Here is a 17,283-nt window from a genome sequence, read left to right as displayed (position 1 = left end):
CACTTTTCCTGATGTCATCACATCATTTTGATGTCCTTCATGGGAATTCAAACCCAGGGCACAGCGGTTTTGAAATCCCGTGGCTGACATGAGCTTTTAGCGATTCCTTGATGGGAAGTGTGAGGAGTCACAAGACCACTCACGCTACAGGCTCTGAGATAAATCAGGCAGAAGCACTGAAAAGAAATCTTGTCACTTTAACAGATTTGTAAACAACTCTGGTTTCAGGAGTACTTTCTGTAAGCTGAAGTAGAAACATGGAAGCCACAATATCTGGTTCTTGTCTTGATAATAGATTTATTACCTTCTCTGTGGTAAATGATGTAAATTCAGGCCATGTGAATGAGTCTCAGCTAGAAAGATGTGAGCTATTACTTTCCACCTCACAAAAGCTTTCTAAGATGCAATAAATTCATATTTGCAAAGCAATCTGAAATCTTCACATGTAAAGTACAGCCTTCATATTATATGTGTTGTAGCACATTGATATATTAAGGTAGTCTGATGAACCATTACATTTTTTATATTTCTTTATTAAATGGTGCTGCACCATAATTATTGCTTCAGTCACTGAAAGAGAAAATGAATATGCATGCTAAGAGGAAAAGCATAACTAATATATGTAAAATGTTTGTCATTAAACCTAATGAATCTCCCTGTATAAAGAGCACACTGGAAAGTACCACAGCTAAAACATTTGTGACTGAAATAACTTATTTATGGGACTCCATCCTGCACCCTGCAAATGCATCTCTAAAGCATCTCAAGCTCCTAAGGCTAAACAGTAGTGCTAGGAGAGACCTTTGATATATTTATGAACATAGCCCAGTGCACATGTCCCAACCCATGACTCCGTACTGCAGTGCAGGCAAAGCTCTTCCCCCAGCCTTCAGCCCATCATACTGGTGTTGCATCTGAAGAACTCCACCTTGAAAATAACCCATTTTCTGCCTGCCCAAGGGAATTTTTAATTGCCAGCCCTGAGGACTCAGCCCTAACCACATCATGGCCCTGGATGTTTCCACCAAGGGCCCTGTGTGAGCCCACAGGGTGGGAGCTGTTAACCGTTTCCCTCATGGGCTGGATGCTCCTGGGGACCTCGGGCCAGCCCAGCGCATTGCCCTCTCGGGTGGCTCACTGCAGCATGCCAGGCTGCCCAGGGCCGGTCAGCCGCGGCGCTCAGTGAAAGAGCCCTGACTGGACATTTACCCCTGATTCCCATTCAGCCTCTGGGGACCCACCCAGGATGATGGAGTGTGGGGTGCTGCTGTCCTTTCAGTGCTAACAGGAGGAAGAGGAAGGGAGAAATTCACCTGTGCGCAAGCACCGTGCAGGTGATCCAGGCTGCTCCTTAGCAGTAGAACAAGGTGCATCAACCACACAGCTGGAAGGGCTGTGCGCACTGAGGAAGGTGACAAACCAAGGTGCTATTCTAAAATGGCCACAAAATCACAAAATCAGGTAACAGCCTCTCATGTGAACTTTTTGACTCAGTGATGCACAGAAGCACAGCATTATCTTATTTTCTTTCTGAACAATTAAAAGATAATGAATACATGCCGTATAACATAAGCCAGATTCTAGCCTTGTTTGCTGTTAGCTGTCATGAATTTCTTGGCTCGCTGTTGAGAAGATCTTCTGTGAGTCTGAGGCTGTGAGTGCAAAGAAGCGTGATGCTGAGTCATTCCTCATAGTCAGTTAATTATTAATCATGTTAGAGAGATCTGGCGGCTGCAGTGACCAGGCTGCTTCCCTCTGTAAGTGTTCAGGGATTCTCAGTCATTTCATGCTGACATTTAATGCCCCAGAAACCAGGAGAAAGGGGGGAAAAATGCTCCCTCTGTTTTCTGAAAATATCAACTGAGTAATTATCAGATACGACAATCTCTAATGATATATCAAAGTTAGTTTTTCAAGTTCTTCAGTCTCCTTTTGTGCTTCAGCAGCCATTCAACTCCAGATGCTGCTCAGCATTTGGCTGTCAGAATCAGAAACCTAACCATGAAGATAAACCCAGACTCCTTCTTACACGTGTAACCAGCCACAAAAATTACAGAACTAGGATGCCATCCTAGAAATCCCATAAAAGCTTGTGTTTTCCATATTATTGATTGAGAGAGTCTTTTCTTCACACTTTCTCTGAATGTTGGCTTCTAACTGTGGTATAAAAGTCAGTGGATGCAAAATGTCCTTCACACCTGAGCCACCTCCTATGCTGGGATGAGAGCCACCTTCACAAGCAATGAAGCTCACCTGAGAAATCTCAAATCTCTCTCTGCAATATAATGCCTGCAGTCTCTGAAAAATCAGATTATGGACATGGATTATGACCAACGATGACAAGTATTAAGTCTGATTATACCAATAGGTATGAAGAGGTAAGAAGGCTTTTAAAAGGTCTGGCAGGCATTCAGGAACTCAGCTGGAAGACAGCATAAAAAATGCTATCACATTCTGATACTCTAAACACCCAGAAGGCTCTGAGAAACCAGCTCGTGACAGTTGCAATATTATGTTTTTCTGAACCATTTCTTCCCCTTTAAAGAGATTTTCACTGCAGGAGCAGCTGAGATGGACGCCCATGTTCCTGACCCGCAAGGCAATGCAGCAATGTAAAAAAAAAAAAAGGAGGCACATTCTGATCTGTCTAATCCCTTCTCCAAAATCATTGTTCTTATTAGCTGATGGATGCAAACAAATAAAAACTTCTGTCATTTGCATTTTAAACGGGAAGGCATTTGCAGTTTGCTCTACCTGAAGGATGGATGCAATGCAGCCTTTCAGTGCTTATAACACTGGTATTCACAAGCAGCTGATTCCAATTAGTAGTTTTAGATAAACAGAATAATGGCTATGAGTACAAATGACACTCTTCCTTTTGTCTGTTTACACAGAAAGCCAGACTTGCCCGAATTCGTGCAGCAAAGAGTGGGAGTGCTAATGCCTACATGCAGAGCAAACGAAATGGCTTACTGAGTAACCAGCTGCAGCAGGTAATGTTTTCGTATCCTCTGCCTCCAGAGAAACAGCTTAATGACAGCCCAGCAGTAGCTTATTCTATTTATCAACAGGGGAAGTCAGCCTGGGTCTTTAGGCAATATTATCTTCAGAGGTAGGTTAAGGAAGGATAAATTGGACAATTACTATTGCTAAAGGAAGCTTCTGAGAGTCGATGATGGGGTATTAAAAGATGATGGAAATGGCCAGATAGAAATGCGGGACTCAAATGTAACCCACACTTTTAGAGTTCGATCCCATGGAAGGCCTCATTAATAAAGTACAGTGCTGGCCTCTTGGGAGGTAGGTTGGATTTATCTCATTTGGCTTTAGACAGGCAGAACATGTGTGACAGACCCAGGCTTCATTGTCAGTGGGGGAAAGAGGTAGCTCCGGGGTACTGTTTGCACAGAGGGGCATTGCAGAGTGAAAACTGCTCCCTGGAAGCACCTGCTTTGCTCTAAGGAGAGCAATTACCTCAAACACATTGAAATCTAATGTTCCTAAATCTAAATTCCCTTCTTACCCCTGCCGAGGAAGCCAGGACCAGCAGCAGGAGCCCTAGGCAGGGGCTGGGACTGGGATCCACAGCGACCCGTGCTGCCGGAGATGGCCCCTTGGCTGCTGGGAGCTGTAGCCAGCTGAGAAAGACTGAAGACACAGTGTTTATTAATCCCTGCCATTTTCTGGCATTTAGGCAATTCCCTGAGGGATACAGGAAGGCTTTCATTCCTCTATGCCGTTCTGTTCAATATGCGTTACAAAGTCGAACGCTTTAACCTATAGCCAGAAGAGGAGGAAGAGGCTGTCCGTCCCTCCGGTCTAGCACAAAAGACGACAGACAGAGCCCTCACTTCCTCTCCTGCTTGAAAGAACGCAAATCTTTGAACTAAAAAGACACTAAATAGCTTGTTTGCCATGTGGATTTCAAATCTCCCAATGCTGAATTGTAATCTTTCCTATTATCCCACTTCCTCCCCTATTTAGTTTTCTGCTTTCTAGTGAATAATTACAAATGCAATTAATAAACAGTGAATGATTTCCACTTAATTCTTCATTCTGTGTCAGTAACATCTGCTATACACTTTCCAAAATCAGCAGATTGGGATCACAGACATGAATTTTTGTGTAAGCAGCAATACCACAAATTCTTTAGGGCTATGGAATGATCCCAGGAGGACAACTATGTTTAATTTCCTTCAAATAAGGCACATTCCCAGGAAAAAAAAATATTTTACTGTCACTTAAATTTATGATAATTTAAGAATGCATTGATTCAACACAGAAAGCTTATATGTTGATTGCACTTGTATTATTCCATCTATGCATAAAAGACCTAAGATGGAAACATTTAAAAGGAGGTACAAGGGAAGGAAAGAAAATTATTTAATTAAAAAAAAAAAAAAAACAAGTGGAAGAGTACTCAGGTCCAAAATAATTTGGATTATATTGTGTAGATGTAGCATTGCAGTTATGCTACCGTGTACAATCCAGATTAGTTCTGATCAAATATTTGGATAAGAGCCCTCTTGTTCACAAATGAGAATAATACGGAGTTCTATGTATCAACAGTCCTCCAGTGAAGAAGAACAGGCCTTTGTTAGCAAATCTGGCTCTTCCTTCGAAACGCAGCACCACCACCTGCTTCACTGCCTGGAAAAAACCACGGTAAGAAAAGAGAACTGTGTTTTCCTGTGAATTCGAACACCAGCCTAGTTATGAATGTTTTCAGTATTTCTTCTCATTAATGAGCCTTTATATGAAAGCAGTTAGCTGGGAAGAAAAGACATTTTATCTTACTTAAAGGTGTTATACCCACTGCGTATAAGTAACAGAGAGCTTCTGGATGGGAGCCTCATCTAGGGTGAAAGATACTGGCGTTTCTTCTGACAAGAACGCAATTCTCACTGAAGCCACTGTAAAAGAGGATGCCCCAGCATCCTATTTTGAAACTTTAAGTGTTTAATCCAGATGCAGGTGCAAAGCTTCAAAGTCTTTTGGCTTCAATTTAGAGACCGAGTTCCCTGTAGAAATCACTGATGTAATTCATAACAGGCAAATATGCTCACCTAGGTTTGAAATTCCCCATAAATCAAAAGGACTACTTATTATATGCTCTCTATATTTTTCCCTGGTCAATATCTGGATAATTATACAGCCACAAAGGATAGCAAACTCCAGCGGTGTTATGATTCAGTGCCATGTTTACTAATAGCATATTTCTGGACAGATAATGTCACAGCAATAACCCTAATCATGCCTAATTTTACTTTGTTTCCTCTTCTATAATTTCCTAAGGCAGCTAAGAACATAAATACTAGTTACATTTAATTTAATCTTTGTAGATTTGAGAATTTCACATAGGGTACATTAAAATTATCTCCTTGTAGTTTTCTTTCTTTGTGGAGGTTATATTGCCATGTAGAATTTACCTTATATTGTAGGTACATTTGTCAACATCCATTAAACCACCATTTACAAATTTATGTCTAGTTTTATAAATTCCAGATGCATGCACAAAATTATCTGATTTCTCTTTAAGTTTTGTATACATCGTGGAACTTTATGCTATTTTGTCTTACCTTTATAGTCTAATTTTAGAGTTTCATTAAAAGACCCAGTAATGCTTTTGTTGTATTTGATGGAGATCAATGTGGAAGTCTTACTGCTCTTTCAAAAAAAGACACTGCTAAATTAAAATATTATGTACATATGTATATATATATGTACATAGGTTTATATAATTTAATGTACTCCTTTCAACAGCATCTCTTTGTAAATAAAATGGCCCAGTTGTTAAATCACTAAGTAATATGTCATCTCACAGGTGCTTATGTCTCCTCCATTCTTACACTGGGAGTATTCATTTTTATATAATGTGTTTTAGGACAAAATGCCTTGCTTCCTATTCAGAGTATAATGTGGTTTCTGTGCCAAAATTCAGGCTAGGTCCTTTTGGAACATTTTTGAGACGTTGTGTACTAGAACCCAGTAATAGCAATCTGTCTTAAAAATTGTTCCACAGTTGAACATTACAAACATATTTTAAAACCCTAGCAGTAGCCACAGGTCTTGTCAAGCTATCATAGAAATCATGGTAAAAAATTATATTCATTTAGTGGGAGTTGGATTTGACTCCCAAAGTTTCACATTTCTTCTAAAAATGGTGGAATATTTAAGCTCATGCTTTTTTTCTTTTTTAAACAGTTTTAAACTTGAAATATTTGGCCCTCAGGTCATGGAATCCAGCAAGTTGCTGGTTCATGATATACAACAAGGGTGAGGTGCCTTCTTAGCCTCTCATCATTCTTTGAAATACCATTTGGAATAAGCATCAGTCCCGATGATGCTAAGCAAGGGCATATTTTGTCATTTCTGGCACTTTAAAGTCAATAGAATGAGATCTCTTCCACTGTAAGAAATACAGTGTGGGCAATGTTATGAAATTCTGTGAAAATTACATTAATAATGAAAATAATTGCACTGAAAGTTCTATTTAACAGGCTACTTTTAGCTGATTTAAGAACAGTTAATTAATAAGTATAATAAAATCTATTAACTTGAGCAATTATATAATTTCAAAACGTTTTCAGCCTATGTTAAAAGTTCACTCAATAACCCTCTTTAATGGACCCTACAAATTAAATTCTTGTTGGTTGCTTCATAAAAGTTTTAGGAAGCACAAAATTACTTTTAATTGGAAAACCAGCAGAGTCCTCAACAAACATACTGTGAGCCACTGAACGTAATCTTAAGATAGCAATCAGGTAATTTTTCTCTCTGAATTTTATATCCACTGTGTGATCACATTCAAAATTTTGACTGGGACATACGTCTTACAGAAGTCAGTTTTTAAGCAAGTTCTTTCTTGCCATAACACTTAAAATCAGCGTTCTTCAACACCACTCAATTACACTTAGGTCTGAGTGAAGAACAGAAGAATTGGAAATAGTAATAATATGCCTATAAAGGTACTTCCATTTGTCACAAACAACAGTGGCTACAGTTTTTGTTCTATTTACTTTGCTCATATATTTTATATTAGGACTGTACTGTAATTCTCCTGGAAAATATCAGCATCTTTCCAGTTAGGGCATTGTTCTTTAGGAGAATTTTTTTTTTTCATTCTAATACACAAAACCACAGCAGGCTACAAAACCTGAAGTGAACAAGCCTGAGTAGAGCATAAAACAACCCAGAACATGCTCCTAAACCATTCTCAGGATATGCAGGCTGATTCCAGCACTAACTGGAAAGATTTTTTTTTTTTTTTTTTATAGGAGGCATTCTCAAACTGCAGGAGAACATATCTTAATCTCTGCTTAGTTTGGGTTACTACTTTTAAATGGCTGTAAAAATTCCTCCCCTCCACCCCAATAAGGAACACGGCTATTTCACACTCTTTAGCACCCAAAGAAAATGTGGAAATCACGCTATGTGGGAAACGCTCCCTAATCACCTAGCAAGTCTATGTAAACTGGCCATTTGCTTGAATCTGGATTCAGCTCCATGACAAGTCTATAAAACTACTGTCTGTGCCAGGATTAAGCAAAGATTGCATGAATAAAGACTACTTCATTTAACTAAATGCTCAGTCTTCTAAATTGCTTTTGATACATCCATCTACAGTAATTAGGAACTTTTTGGATGCTTTTAAATAACCATCTCATCTCCTCTAACCAAAAATTCTATTTGATTGAATCTTTTTTTTTTTTTTACAAGGCTGCATACCTCGAAACACACTGTTTAAGATCCTGTCTTCCAAAATGTAATTCAAAAGGAAGCATTATAAACTAATCTGGAAAATATTTATGAATTTTATTTTATTATATTTCAATATAATACATCTTGTTTATTTCCAAATTACATTTAGAGCATTTACATAAGCACCACTTGCATTTCTATTAATAAATATAATCCTCTATTTTGTGGCACTTCATAGATTATACAGATATTTATAATACAAGCTATATTACAATCGTGCTATTTTACAAAAGAATTTGGATTAAATTTTTCTTATTTAGAGCTCTGAGCTTTTTGTTCCAGCGTTTACATTTGTATTGGTATTCAGCCCAGGCTAATATGGGCTGAACACTATAATCAAGAATAAGCTCTCTAACTTCCCCAATTTATTCAGTTGTGTCAATTTAAGTCTTTAAACAATCATGATTAATATGTTCACTTCAATTATCTTTCTGTGCATGCTTTGTCCCTTTGTTGGATTCCTCTGGGCTAGAACCATGAGTTTGTGGATGAGCAACTCTATGAAGAGAGCTGTATGGAGGTTTCTACAGTCAACAGACCCCCAAGCCACAGCCCCTCCCTCTCATCCCAACAAGGCGTTACTGGCACTTGCTGCTCACGAAGGCATAAAAAGACTTACCGCATCCCAAACACCACCCTCACTGGCAGCCGGCCAGGCAGTGTACAAGAGCTCAGCACCATCCAGATCAGATGTGTGGAGAGGACGCCTCTGTCTAACAGGTACCTCACGCGCATCAGCCCACCGAGAGGTGAAGCCCCTTTCTTTTTTAGAAAAGCAATGTGGAGGTGTTGTCAAATAGTCATCCAAAAATGGACACTAGTGCTGAAACATCCTGCACTTAGTTTGCTCCAAGCTTCATCCAAGATAACAGAATAGCTTGCATCAGGAACAGTGTGGCCAGCAGCAGTAGGGAAGTGATCGTGCCCCTGTACTCAGCACTGGTGAGGCCACACCTCAGATACTGTGTGCAGTTTTGGGCCCCTCAGTACAATGACGCTGAGTTGCTGGAGCACATCCAGAGGGGCCACAAAGCTGGTGAAGGGTCTGGAGCACAGTCTTATGAGGAGCAGCTGAGGGAACTGGAATTATCTAGTCTGCAGAAGAGGAGGGTGATGGGAGACTTTATCATTCTCTACAATTACCTGAAAGGAAGTTGTAGGGAGGTGGGTGTTGGACTCTTCTCCCAAATAGCCACTGATAGGACAAGAGGAAATGGCCTCAAGTTGCATTATGGGAGGTTTAGGTTGGATATTAGGAAATACTTCTTTACTGAAAGAGTGGTCAGGCACTGGAACAGGCTGCCCAAGGAAGTGGTGGAGTCACCATTCCTGGAGGTGTTCAAAGAACAGATAGATGTAGCACTTCAGGACATGGTTTAGTAGGCATGGTGGTATTAGGTTGACAGTTGGACTTGATGATCTTGGAGGTCTCTTCCAACCTTAAGATTCTATGATTCTATGATTTCTGCCCTCTTATGGCCTCCCCACAAAGTACTGTGTATTATTTGCAGGGAATAGCATCCAGAGACCTCAAATTAAATAGAGCACCAAATATTATATGCCACGGACAAACACATAACCAGAAAAAATTAGCATAGAAAAATGTGCAATTCAAATATACGAGATGAGCAAGTGGGAAAAGAAAGAAAGGTCTGTCCCAGCTGTTTCTACTGGGTTGGTTCAGAAGCACAGAACAAATGAGACCTCCTCGCATTTCCACAGAGCGGAGAAATAAAACTGATTCCCAGAGTCCTAAGTGTAACAGTCGTAAGGAAGACTCTTCTAAATAAATAAAAAAAAATATGAAATGGATAAGAAAAATGTATTTCCTAATTTGAGGAGCTACTACAAAAGTGAGGAGATTGCAGGTTGTAAGTCTGTAATTTACTGAACACTTCCATACTCTCACAAGTAAAATATTTGGCCTTCATGTATATCAGAATACCACCTCTGAAAACACAGCAAAGGTCTCAGGAGACTCAGAAGTGTCTTCTATTGAACTCAAATATGTCACCATTTCAAAAATAAGCGTTTTCAGCACCAGTTGCTATAGAGATTGTGTTGTTAAGTTACATTTTGAGTAGCCTGCTTTGTGTAGTTACTAGGTTTGGATTTCACTTCAATGAACAATCCAGCAGCTAGTAGCTACTGAAGTTTTTCAGCTGTTGTGCAATGAGATCTCCTGGCCAGCACAAAGCTCCAATCTGTCTTAGCTTTTCAGGAAATATTCTGCCTAAATCCATCCTTTCTCTGATAGAGGACTTGCTTGCGCTGTACTTCCAGTCAGAGTACATAAAAACACAAAGCACCAGCTTTGTACTAAAAACCAAGCTAAAAACACAAGCACAAAATGACAGTCTCATCTCAAGGCAGTCTGAGTTTTACAAGTTTCTTACGATGCTGAGGTACTGCAGCAACTCTATGAACACGTTAACTCAACCTTGATGAGTGCATATATCACTGACTTAGTCTTGAGGATGCATAAGATACAAAATTTTCTTGAATACACGTGGCATGGAGGAATAACCAGGAGACTGGGAGTACCCCTTAGTTTTCACTTCCCTGTATAGCAAGTCACTTGGCTGTGCTAAGCTTGTTCCCCAGAAACACTGAGGTGATGAGCTGAGACTTTTAGAAGTGCTGAAATGGTGGGAAGGATGGGAGAAAGGGGGCCTGTCCATGGCCATAGCCACGGACCACCTGCTGCTGGGGTGCAGGCTGGTGGGGCGGTGCCGCTTTGCAGCCCTGAGCTCTCTAACAGGGCAGGATGGAGACGGCAGCTCAGGGAGTGGAATCATGCACACGAGAGGTTTGCAGTAATGCAGACTTTCTTTTTTTCATGGAATTTTGTTTCTTCCTCCAGCCGTTCCAGTTTAAATGCCAAAGTGGAAGAGTGCGTTAAACTAAACTGTGAGCAGCCTTACGTCACTACAGCAATAATTAGCATCCCGACACCGCCCGTCACCACACCCGAAGGGGATGACAGGCCAGAGTCTCCCGAGTATTCGGGAGGAAACATTGTCAGAGTATCTGCTTTATAAAATAACGAATTATTTATAAATTAGCATAAAGACCACTTGCAAGCTGAGCTCGAGCAATGAGAAACAAGTCGCAAGGAACGAGTGAGCTGACAAAGACAACGCCCCTTGACGAGTGCGCCAGCAGCCGCAGAGCGAGAGGTTCAGGAGAAACAAAACACTTCGTGGGTTTCGGTGTCGTAGCGTGTGAACCAAAAGGAGTTTCTTACCTCTTGTTCGAACTGACGCGCAGTGGAATCTTCTGTGACCATCCTGACTTACTATATGAGCACAATGAAATGTCCCCATTGATGCTTCTTATCATGAGAGCTCTTTTTAGAAAAAAAAACACAAAACAAAAAATAGAAACAAACCTGAGTTCCTGTTGAATGCAAAACAACAAGAAACATTTTGATAACGTGTCTTTTTTTTTCCTGTTAATAAACCACAAACTTGTTGAGAAACTATCAAAAAACATAAGAAAAAATGCTCATATGAAATATGTTTGTACTGACTGAAAGAACTACAACCACAATGCATGCTGAAATTATTTGGAGCTGTGATCTCAGTTTACTTTTGTTGTTTTTCAGATTAGGCATGATAAAATATTACTGTAGAAAGGGGCATTTCCGTGCACTTACAACAAGCTGATTGTTAATGTTCCATGGTAGTTGTACAAATAACTTCCCTTTGAAAAATGCAGTATTTCTTATTCAAACACTCATTAGTGAACTAAAGGTGTTCAGTTAGTTCAATATTTACTATTGTTTTATCTTGCTTCCTAGGTACTGTTACAACTGCAATAAGTCATTGTACACCTGTTGTATCAGGAATCAGGATTTATTTTTTTAAAGGTATTTTACACAACTTCATCTACATTGTAAACTTCGAATGGCAAACATTTAAATAATCTCACAGCTAAACTGTGCACCATGAACGAGCTCTTCAGTCATTGTTCATTTTGTCCACTGTCCTCTATTTCTATGACAGTTTGTTGCCCACTCCAACATTACTGTGCTATTTGGGATTTCAAGGCTGCTAATGAATCAACACAGTCCTTTCTTCCATAGACATCTTGCCTACTTCTGCATTTTTGGAACAAACCTCTTGTCTCAGTGTACTCTTGCAAGATCAATCCTATTTGAATTAAAATTACAGCAAAGGTGTTTTTGGGATCGGCTAACACTTCTCTCCAAACTTTCCTTGTTGACAGTTCGCAGCATCCAAAGTATTGGCTATACGGAAAGGCACCGAAAGACATTCAGTAAAAAAAGATGGCTAAATTCTGTTTGTAACTATCTGTAAACTTGCATCCTAAAATTTGTTTGAGAATTTATATTGTGTGAAGATATTTAATTACCTAAGAACACTGACAGAATAATGGATTGGGTCCCAAAGCTATAAAAATATAATTTATTTCAATTGGCATTTACCCACATGGGCAGGCCTAAAAGCTAATATGAAGGCTCTTCTAGTTAAGGCTTTTTGGCTTCATTTGTAAAAGATATTGATGTTACCAGAAACCTTTCTGATTAAAAAGTGTAGTTTTACTTCATGAGAGCGCATTAGGAGATGTATCATAATGCTTCCTATATACATGACATACCACACATCATATACATCAAATATACATGAAATATGTGCATATCAATACATACGTATATACATCAAAAACACTGGATCAGAAATAATTGCATGTCTGCAAAATAAAATATGCATATAAATCAAAAGGCTCAGTGCATTAGATGCCATTACAATAAATGATTAACACAGTTATTTAATAGTTTTAGTGTATGTTTCAGTACAGTATTTGCTAGCATTCTACTGACCTGAAAATTTACATTAAGAGAAAACACCCACTAAAAACTGAAACTTGCTGATGATACACTTTTTACTGCACACAAATACCGGTCTTTCTCTCTACCTGTCAACAGAGATCGAAGAGTAGATGATGGACTATCATGCTACAGTAGATACACCAAAATACGACAGTGTCACATATTAGAATTAAATTGCAGGTAAAAGGAGTACATAATGTCTGCATTACTCTCTTACCTTAGCGTTTATTTATTCGGAAGCTCAGTTAATTTGCAATTAACTTCCCATTTTTTCTGCAGATCAGAATAACTTACTCATTGTAAACTGAGTTTCTGCATTTCTTTCAAAGCTGAACAGAGAGCAGAAGCAGAGGCCGTCCTCTGCCCCAGAGGAGCGCTCCTTCTGAGGAACTCTGCCAAGGTCGATTACCTGATGTTGCTCTTCTCTCTTCCACCCCGTTGGAAAATTGCAGTCGATCTGCTGAAGCTGTGGGTTATGTAAGTTTTAACAGGGTTTAAAAGAGAGGGAGGATGGACCTAGAGTTTTTACTTGCATCCTACTTCCACTTGGGTTACTCATACAAAAAATGGCTGGGTCCCCACCTGTTGGCAATCAGTTATTGATGTAAAAACTGCCTTGGTATCAGCAACCTGCAACAACAACTTCTGTATGCCACATGGTACTTCTTCACTAGTTTTATCAGGTAAATAATGCAAAAAGGCAGTTATGCAGCCCACTTTGGGACAGACCACATACAACCCAGGAAACCTGCTGACTCCATCAGGTCATATGTTTTTTTAAATCTCTTTATTCTCCTTTTCATATGGACTAAAAAGAATGCACTACAGCAATACACTTGCATATAACAATTATACCCCTGAAGCAACTTGTGCTTTCGTTTTAAAATACAGCTTCAGGAATAATTTAGTATGATTTTGCAGAATTCCAGTCCTGTCTCCTATTTCCATACGTCACATGCGGAGTCATTAATTTATTCTGAATTTGGGAAATACACATTCTTTTGGTGTTTTAGGTGATTTAAATGCTGTTTTGGTAGTGAATGACTGTCGATGACTGTGTAAAATGCATCTGTACTGTACATGAATTGTAATTATTTCTGTGTATCATACAAAGAAACCGAGGTTGTTGTTTTGACAATTTTGTTTGACAGTCATATATCGTATTTCAGAAGGCGGCATAATACATGCGTTATGCTGAATAAATAGACATTTGAGGAATATTTAAATAAAACATCTGCATGCTTGAATGGGTCGACCTGGTTTTGCAATAACTTATTCATGGGACCTTTTCCCTAAAAAGACTGAAGGAACACTAAATTTCAGGGCAACGAGTGTCCTCGACACTAATTCCAGGCAAGCCATGACTGCATCTAAACCATATCAGAGCCACCAAGACCAGGATGCTGCAGCTCCATAACGCGGAGCTGCCCTCCTCCTGTGTGAGTGGCCGTCACCTTTCCCATCCCAGCCTGCGGCAGCAGAGAAAATTGGGGCATTAAATTATTTCCAGCAATTTGAACTCCACCTCTCCACTTATACTTTTAAAAAAGTATCCACTATGTTTTCAATACGTCCAGACACTGACCGCTCTGCTGAACGTCCCAGGCTACAGAGCCACCCCAAACCCAATATCAGATTCTTCTTGATAAAATATTAGTGCACAGATGAGATCAAATTCCTTTTGTAGCCTAACAGCAGGTAACAACGCACGGCGTATCGCTCACAAAGGGCGGCTGTCAGTGCAGATGATGCCAATCTATCAGCTGCGTATGAGGTAGCACCGGCACGTGAGACATCCACCGCTGCCGGGAGGACGTGGGAGGAAAAGAGGTAAAAGTAATAGCTGCCTGCGAACCATCCCAGAGCACTTCTAAGGAGAACGACTTTCCTCCCATAAAATGACTACCGGGGACAAACTGGAAGCGTACGCTTGACAGTTTAAGGTTTTGGATACGCTCGCTGTGTAAACATGCTGGCTGCCGAGAGGAGGCTTTCACAGCCGAAAAGGCGATGCCACCTCAGCTGCTGCAGGGAGACAGGTGGCTTTTGGAGAGGAACGAGTCTGGAGGAGGATACATTAGTGAAATCACAGGATCATAAAGTTTTGCACAAGAAGGGTGCTTAGGAGATGCTTATGCTCTCTTTCCTACCTCTGGGGCCCACCAGGACTTTATTTTTCCATTAACTATGGAAACATCTGAAAAGATTTTCAGGTGTTCTGGAAGCAATCAGCAGACAGGACACGTAAACATGCAGCTGAAAGCGCAGTCAGGAACGAACAGCATATTTAGACTGACAAAAGACTGTAAGATATACCTAATTATCTGGACACCTTCATTTTTACCTACTTGCATTATCTATTTATCTACTTTTAAGGTACCCATTTTCACAGTATCTATGTACAAGAAAAAATTGAGGGTGGAGTAGCACTGAATAAAAAGCAAGCAGATGCATAAAAGTTCTGAAGTATTTAAGACATCCCAAGTTTTTTTTAAAGAAATGTAGTCAATCACACACAAGTTTGAGATACAATCTCACTTCAATAATAGCAACTCATATGAATTAAACATAATGCTTTTGTGGCAAAAACATCAAAAACTACTTGAAAATTGCTGTTTCCATCATATTTAACTGTATAGTTGCTGTGACCAACAGCCTCTCTTTTTACTATTTATAATTTCCCTTATATTTACGGCTTGCTATTACAAAATGAACTGTTATAAAGCACAGAAAACATAGTTATGTTTCCTTCAGAGAGCCTTGTCATACAACCTGCTGGCAGACGAATCAGTATCTGGTCCAAAGACCAGGAATAGTGAATTTTGCCTCCTAAAAGCATCCTTCCCCATACTCCCAAGTCACTACTGGGTAGTGCAGACCTTACTCAGCTCCAGGCACAGCCCCATGGACTTGGCATGGACTTGTTCTGGGCTGAACAGAAACACCTGATGTGGGCAGGAGGTGACCCCTTTTCTAGCACGGTTGCTCTCCTTGACATTAAGCAATCTGCGAAAAACGCTAAGGAGCAGTTCCACAGTTGTCTGTTGCGACAAGAAAGATGTGGCTCATTACAGTTTATGCTGCAGAGAAGAAAGAACACAACACCCTTGTCCTCCAGGTACTCCTGCAAAACTGAGGGGAAAAGGAAATAAAAGAGTGAAGTAGTTTTCACTGCTGCAAGTATCTCTAAATGCTCCCCTCTTGCCCAGCAGCCTCTCTCCTACGCGTATCCTAAAGCTCTACAGGAGAACACTATGCTCGCAGCAGCCTAGTCAATCAATTTTAAGGCTCTTTGAACAAGCCCTAGAAAAAGAGACACTTCATCGCCTAAGCACAGTGAAAGAAAAAAACTTTGAAAGTGTTTCAATTTACAGCTGAGACCTATTTTGGCAAACGTGGTTAGATACTCAAAACAGGATTCTTTCCCAGAATACTTCTCAGTAGCCCTTACTGGGGAGGAGAATACTTTTATCATCCCTGACACACGGATCTTCTCCCTAACAAAAGTTGGCTCCCCACATCAGCCCACTGTACTCCCGCTCTTAGAACAAACTGACTGCACCTGGGAAACCTAAAGCCAAATGACTGGGCTGTCAGTATTTCTACTTCTAGCTGTGGACCTCTCCAACAAATCTCCCTAGCCCGGCTTGCCATGTTTGTTCCTTCATGAGCTCAAGGACGCGGTTTAGTAGGCAGGGTGGTGTTAGGTTGATGGTTGGACTTGATGATCTTGGAGGTCTTTTCCAACCTTAAAGATTCTATGATTCAAACTGGGACAGGAGAAGATACACAGGCAACCTCACTGGTAGCCTGGGGTGTCCTCCTGTGGGAGGACTGGGGATAGCTGAAGCATGGCTAAGGGAGCTTCCACAGACACTCCCTGGGTAAAACTCTCAGTGTCAGGATTTCCTGGACAAAGGGCATGACTACTCCCTGCCCTTTTTTACACTACTTTGGGTGAAATTCCCTACGTTCAGCTGTAATCCATTGCTGAATGTAGCTGTGTACATGTAAACCACATTGCATCCCCAATCAAAAGATTCCAGTTTGTGGTTTGTTTGGCTTTAAACCCCAGCAATAGTTCAATCCACTGCGTAGCATTCGCAGATCTCTGGTGCACTCCAAAGTCTAGAGCTGGTCCACATCCAGGCTTTCTCAAACATCTGCTCTTTTTCTACATAGGACCCTTGCCCTTAGCTACAGAAATGGTGCCCAGACTAAGCAATGGGAAGGATGGAAGTCTGCAGTAACACTGGGCAGAAGGCTTCCCAAAGACTGCATGAGAAATATTTCTGACAAAGATACTCCAAGCAAAATTTTGGGAAAGTCTATCCTTTAGCCTTCTTCTTACCTCTCAAAATAAGTATTAGCATTTCTGTAGGAGAGGTACAAAAGCAGAAAGGTAACCTTGCTTGCAATAGTACTCATGATGTAATTACATCCACATGTAAACTGCTAAAAACCAAGAAACAGCCCAGACAACTAAAGAGCTTAATTTAACAAGCCCTTAAGAAGCTTTCTCAGAAGCAGTAAAAAAAGAAAATGACATTTACAATTCAGGTTCTCCACAACAGTGTAAGTGGAATGGGTAAAGACACATCCAATTGACTCACACTAGCAGGAGGACCCTCCCAACTCCCACCCAAAGCATTCACACTGTAGGACCT

At 40.3% G+C, this 17,283-nt stretch overlaps 1 protein-coding gene across 1 annotated transcript in view; it reads left to right on the top strand.

Moving 5' to 3' along the window:
- KCND2 (potassium voltage-gated channel subfamily D member 2) overlaps nucleotides 1-13,863 on the top strand; it is a 277,908-nt gene extending 264,045 nt beyond the window's left edge. The window contains exons 4-7 of the mRNA XM_086739997.1: nucleotides 2,895-2,993; nucleotides 4,570-4,665; nucleotides 8,234-8,481; nucleotides 10,625-13,863. Of these exons, the coding sequence (XP_086596123.1) occupies nucleotides 2,895-2,993; nucleotides 4,570-4,665; nucleotides 8,234-8,481; nucleotides 10,625-10,802 (621 nt within the window). The 3' untranslated portion in view covers nucleotides 10,803-13,863. The remainder of the gene's footprint in view (nucleotides 1-2,894; nucleotides 2,994-4,569; nucleotides 4,666-8,233; nucleotides 8,482-10,624) is intronic.
- Nucleotides 13,864-17,283: the final 3,420 nt, after the last annotated feature.

The sequence above is a fragment of the Chlamydotis macqueenii genome, chromosome 1 (genome assembly GCF_036417535.1).
Source record: "Chlamydotis macqueenii isolate bChlMac1 chromosome 1, bChlMac1.mat, whole genome shotgun sequence".
Taxonomy (NCBI): domain Eukaryota; kingdom Metazoa; phylum Chordata; class Aves; order Otidiformes; family Otididae; genus Chlamydotis; species Chlamydotis macqueenii.
This window is presented reverse-complemented; position numbering and strand designations above follow the sequence as displayed.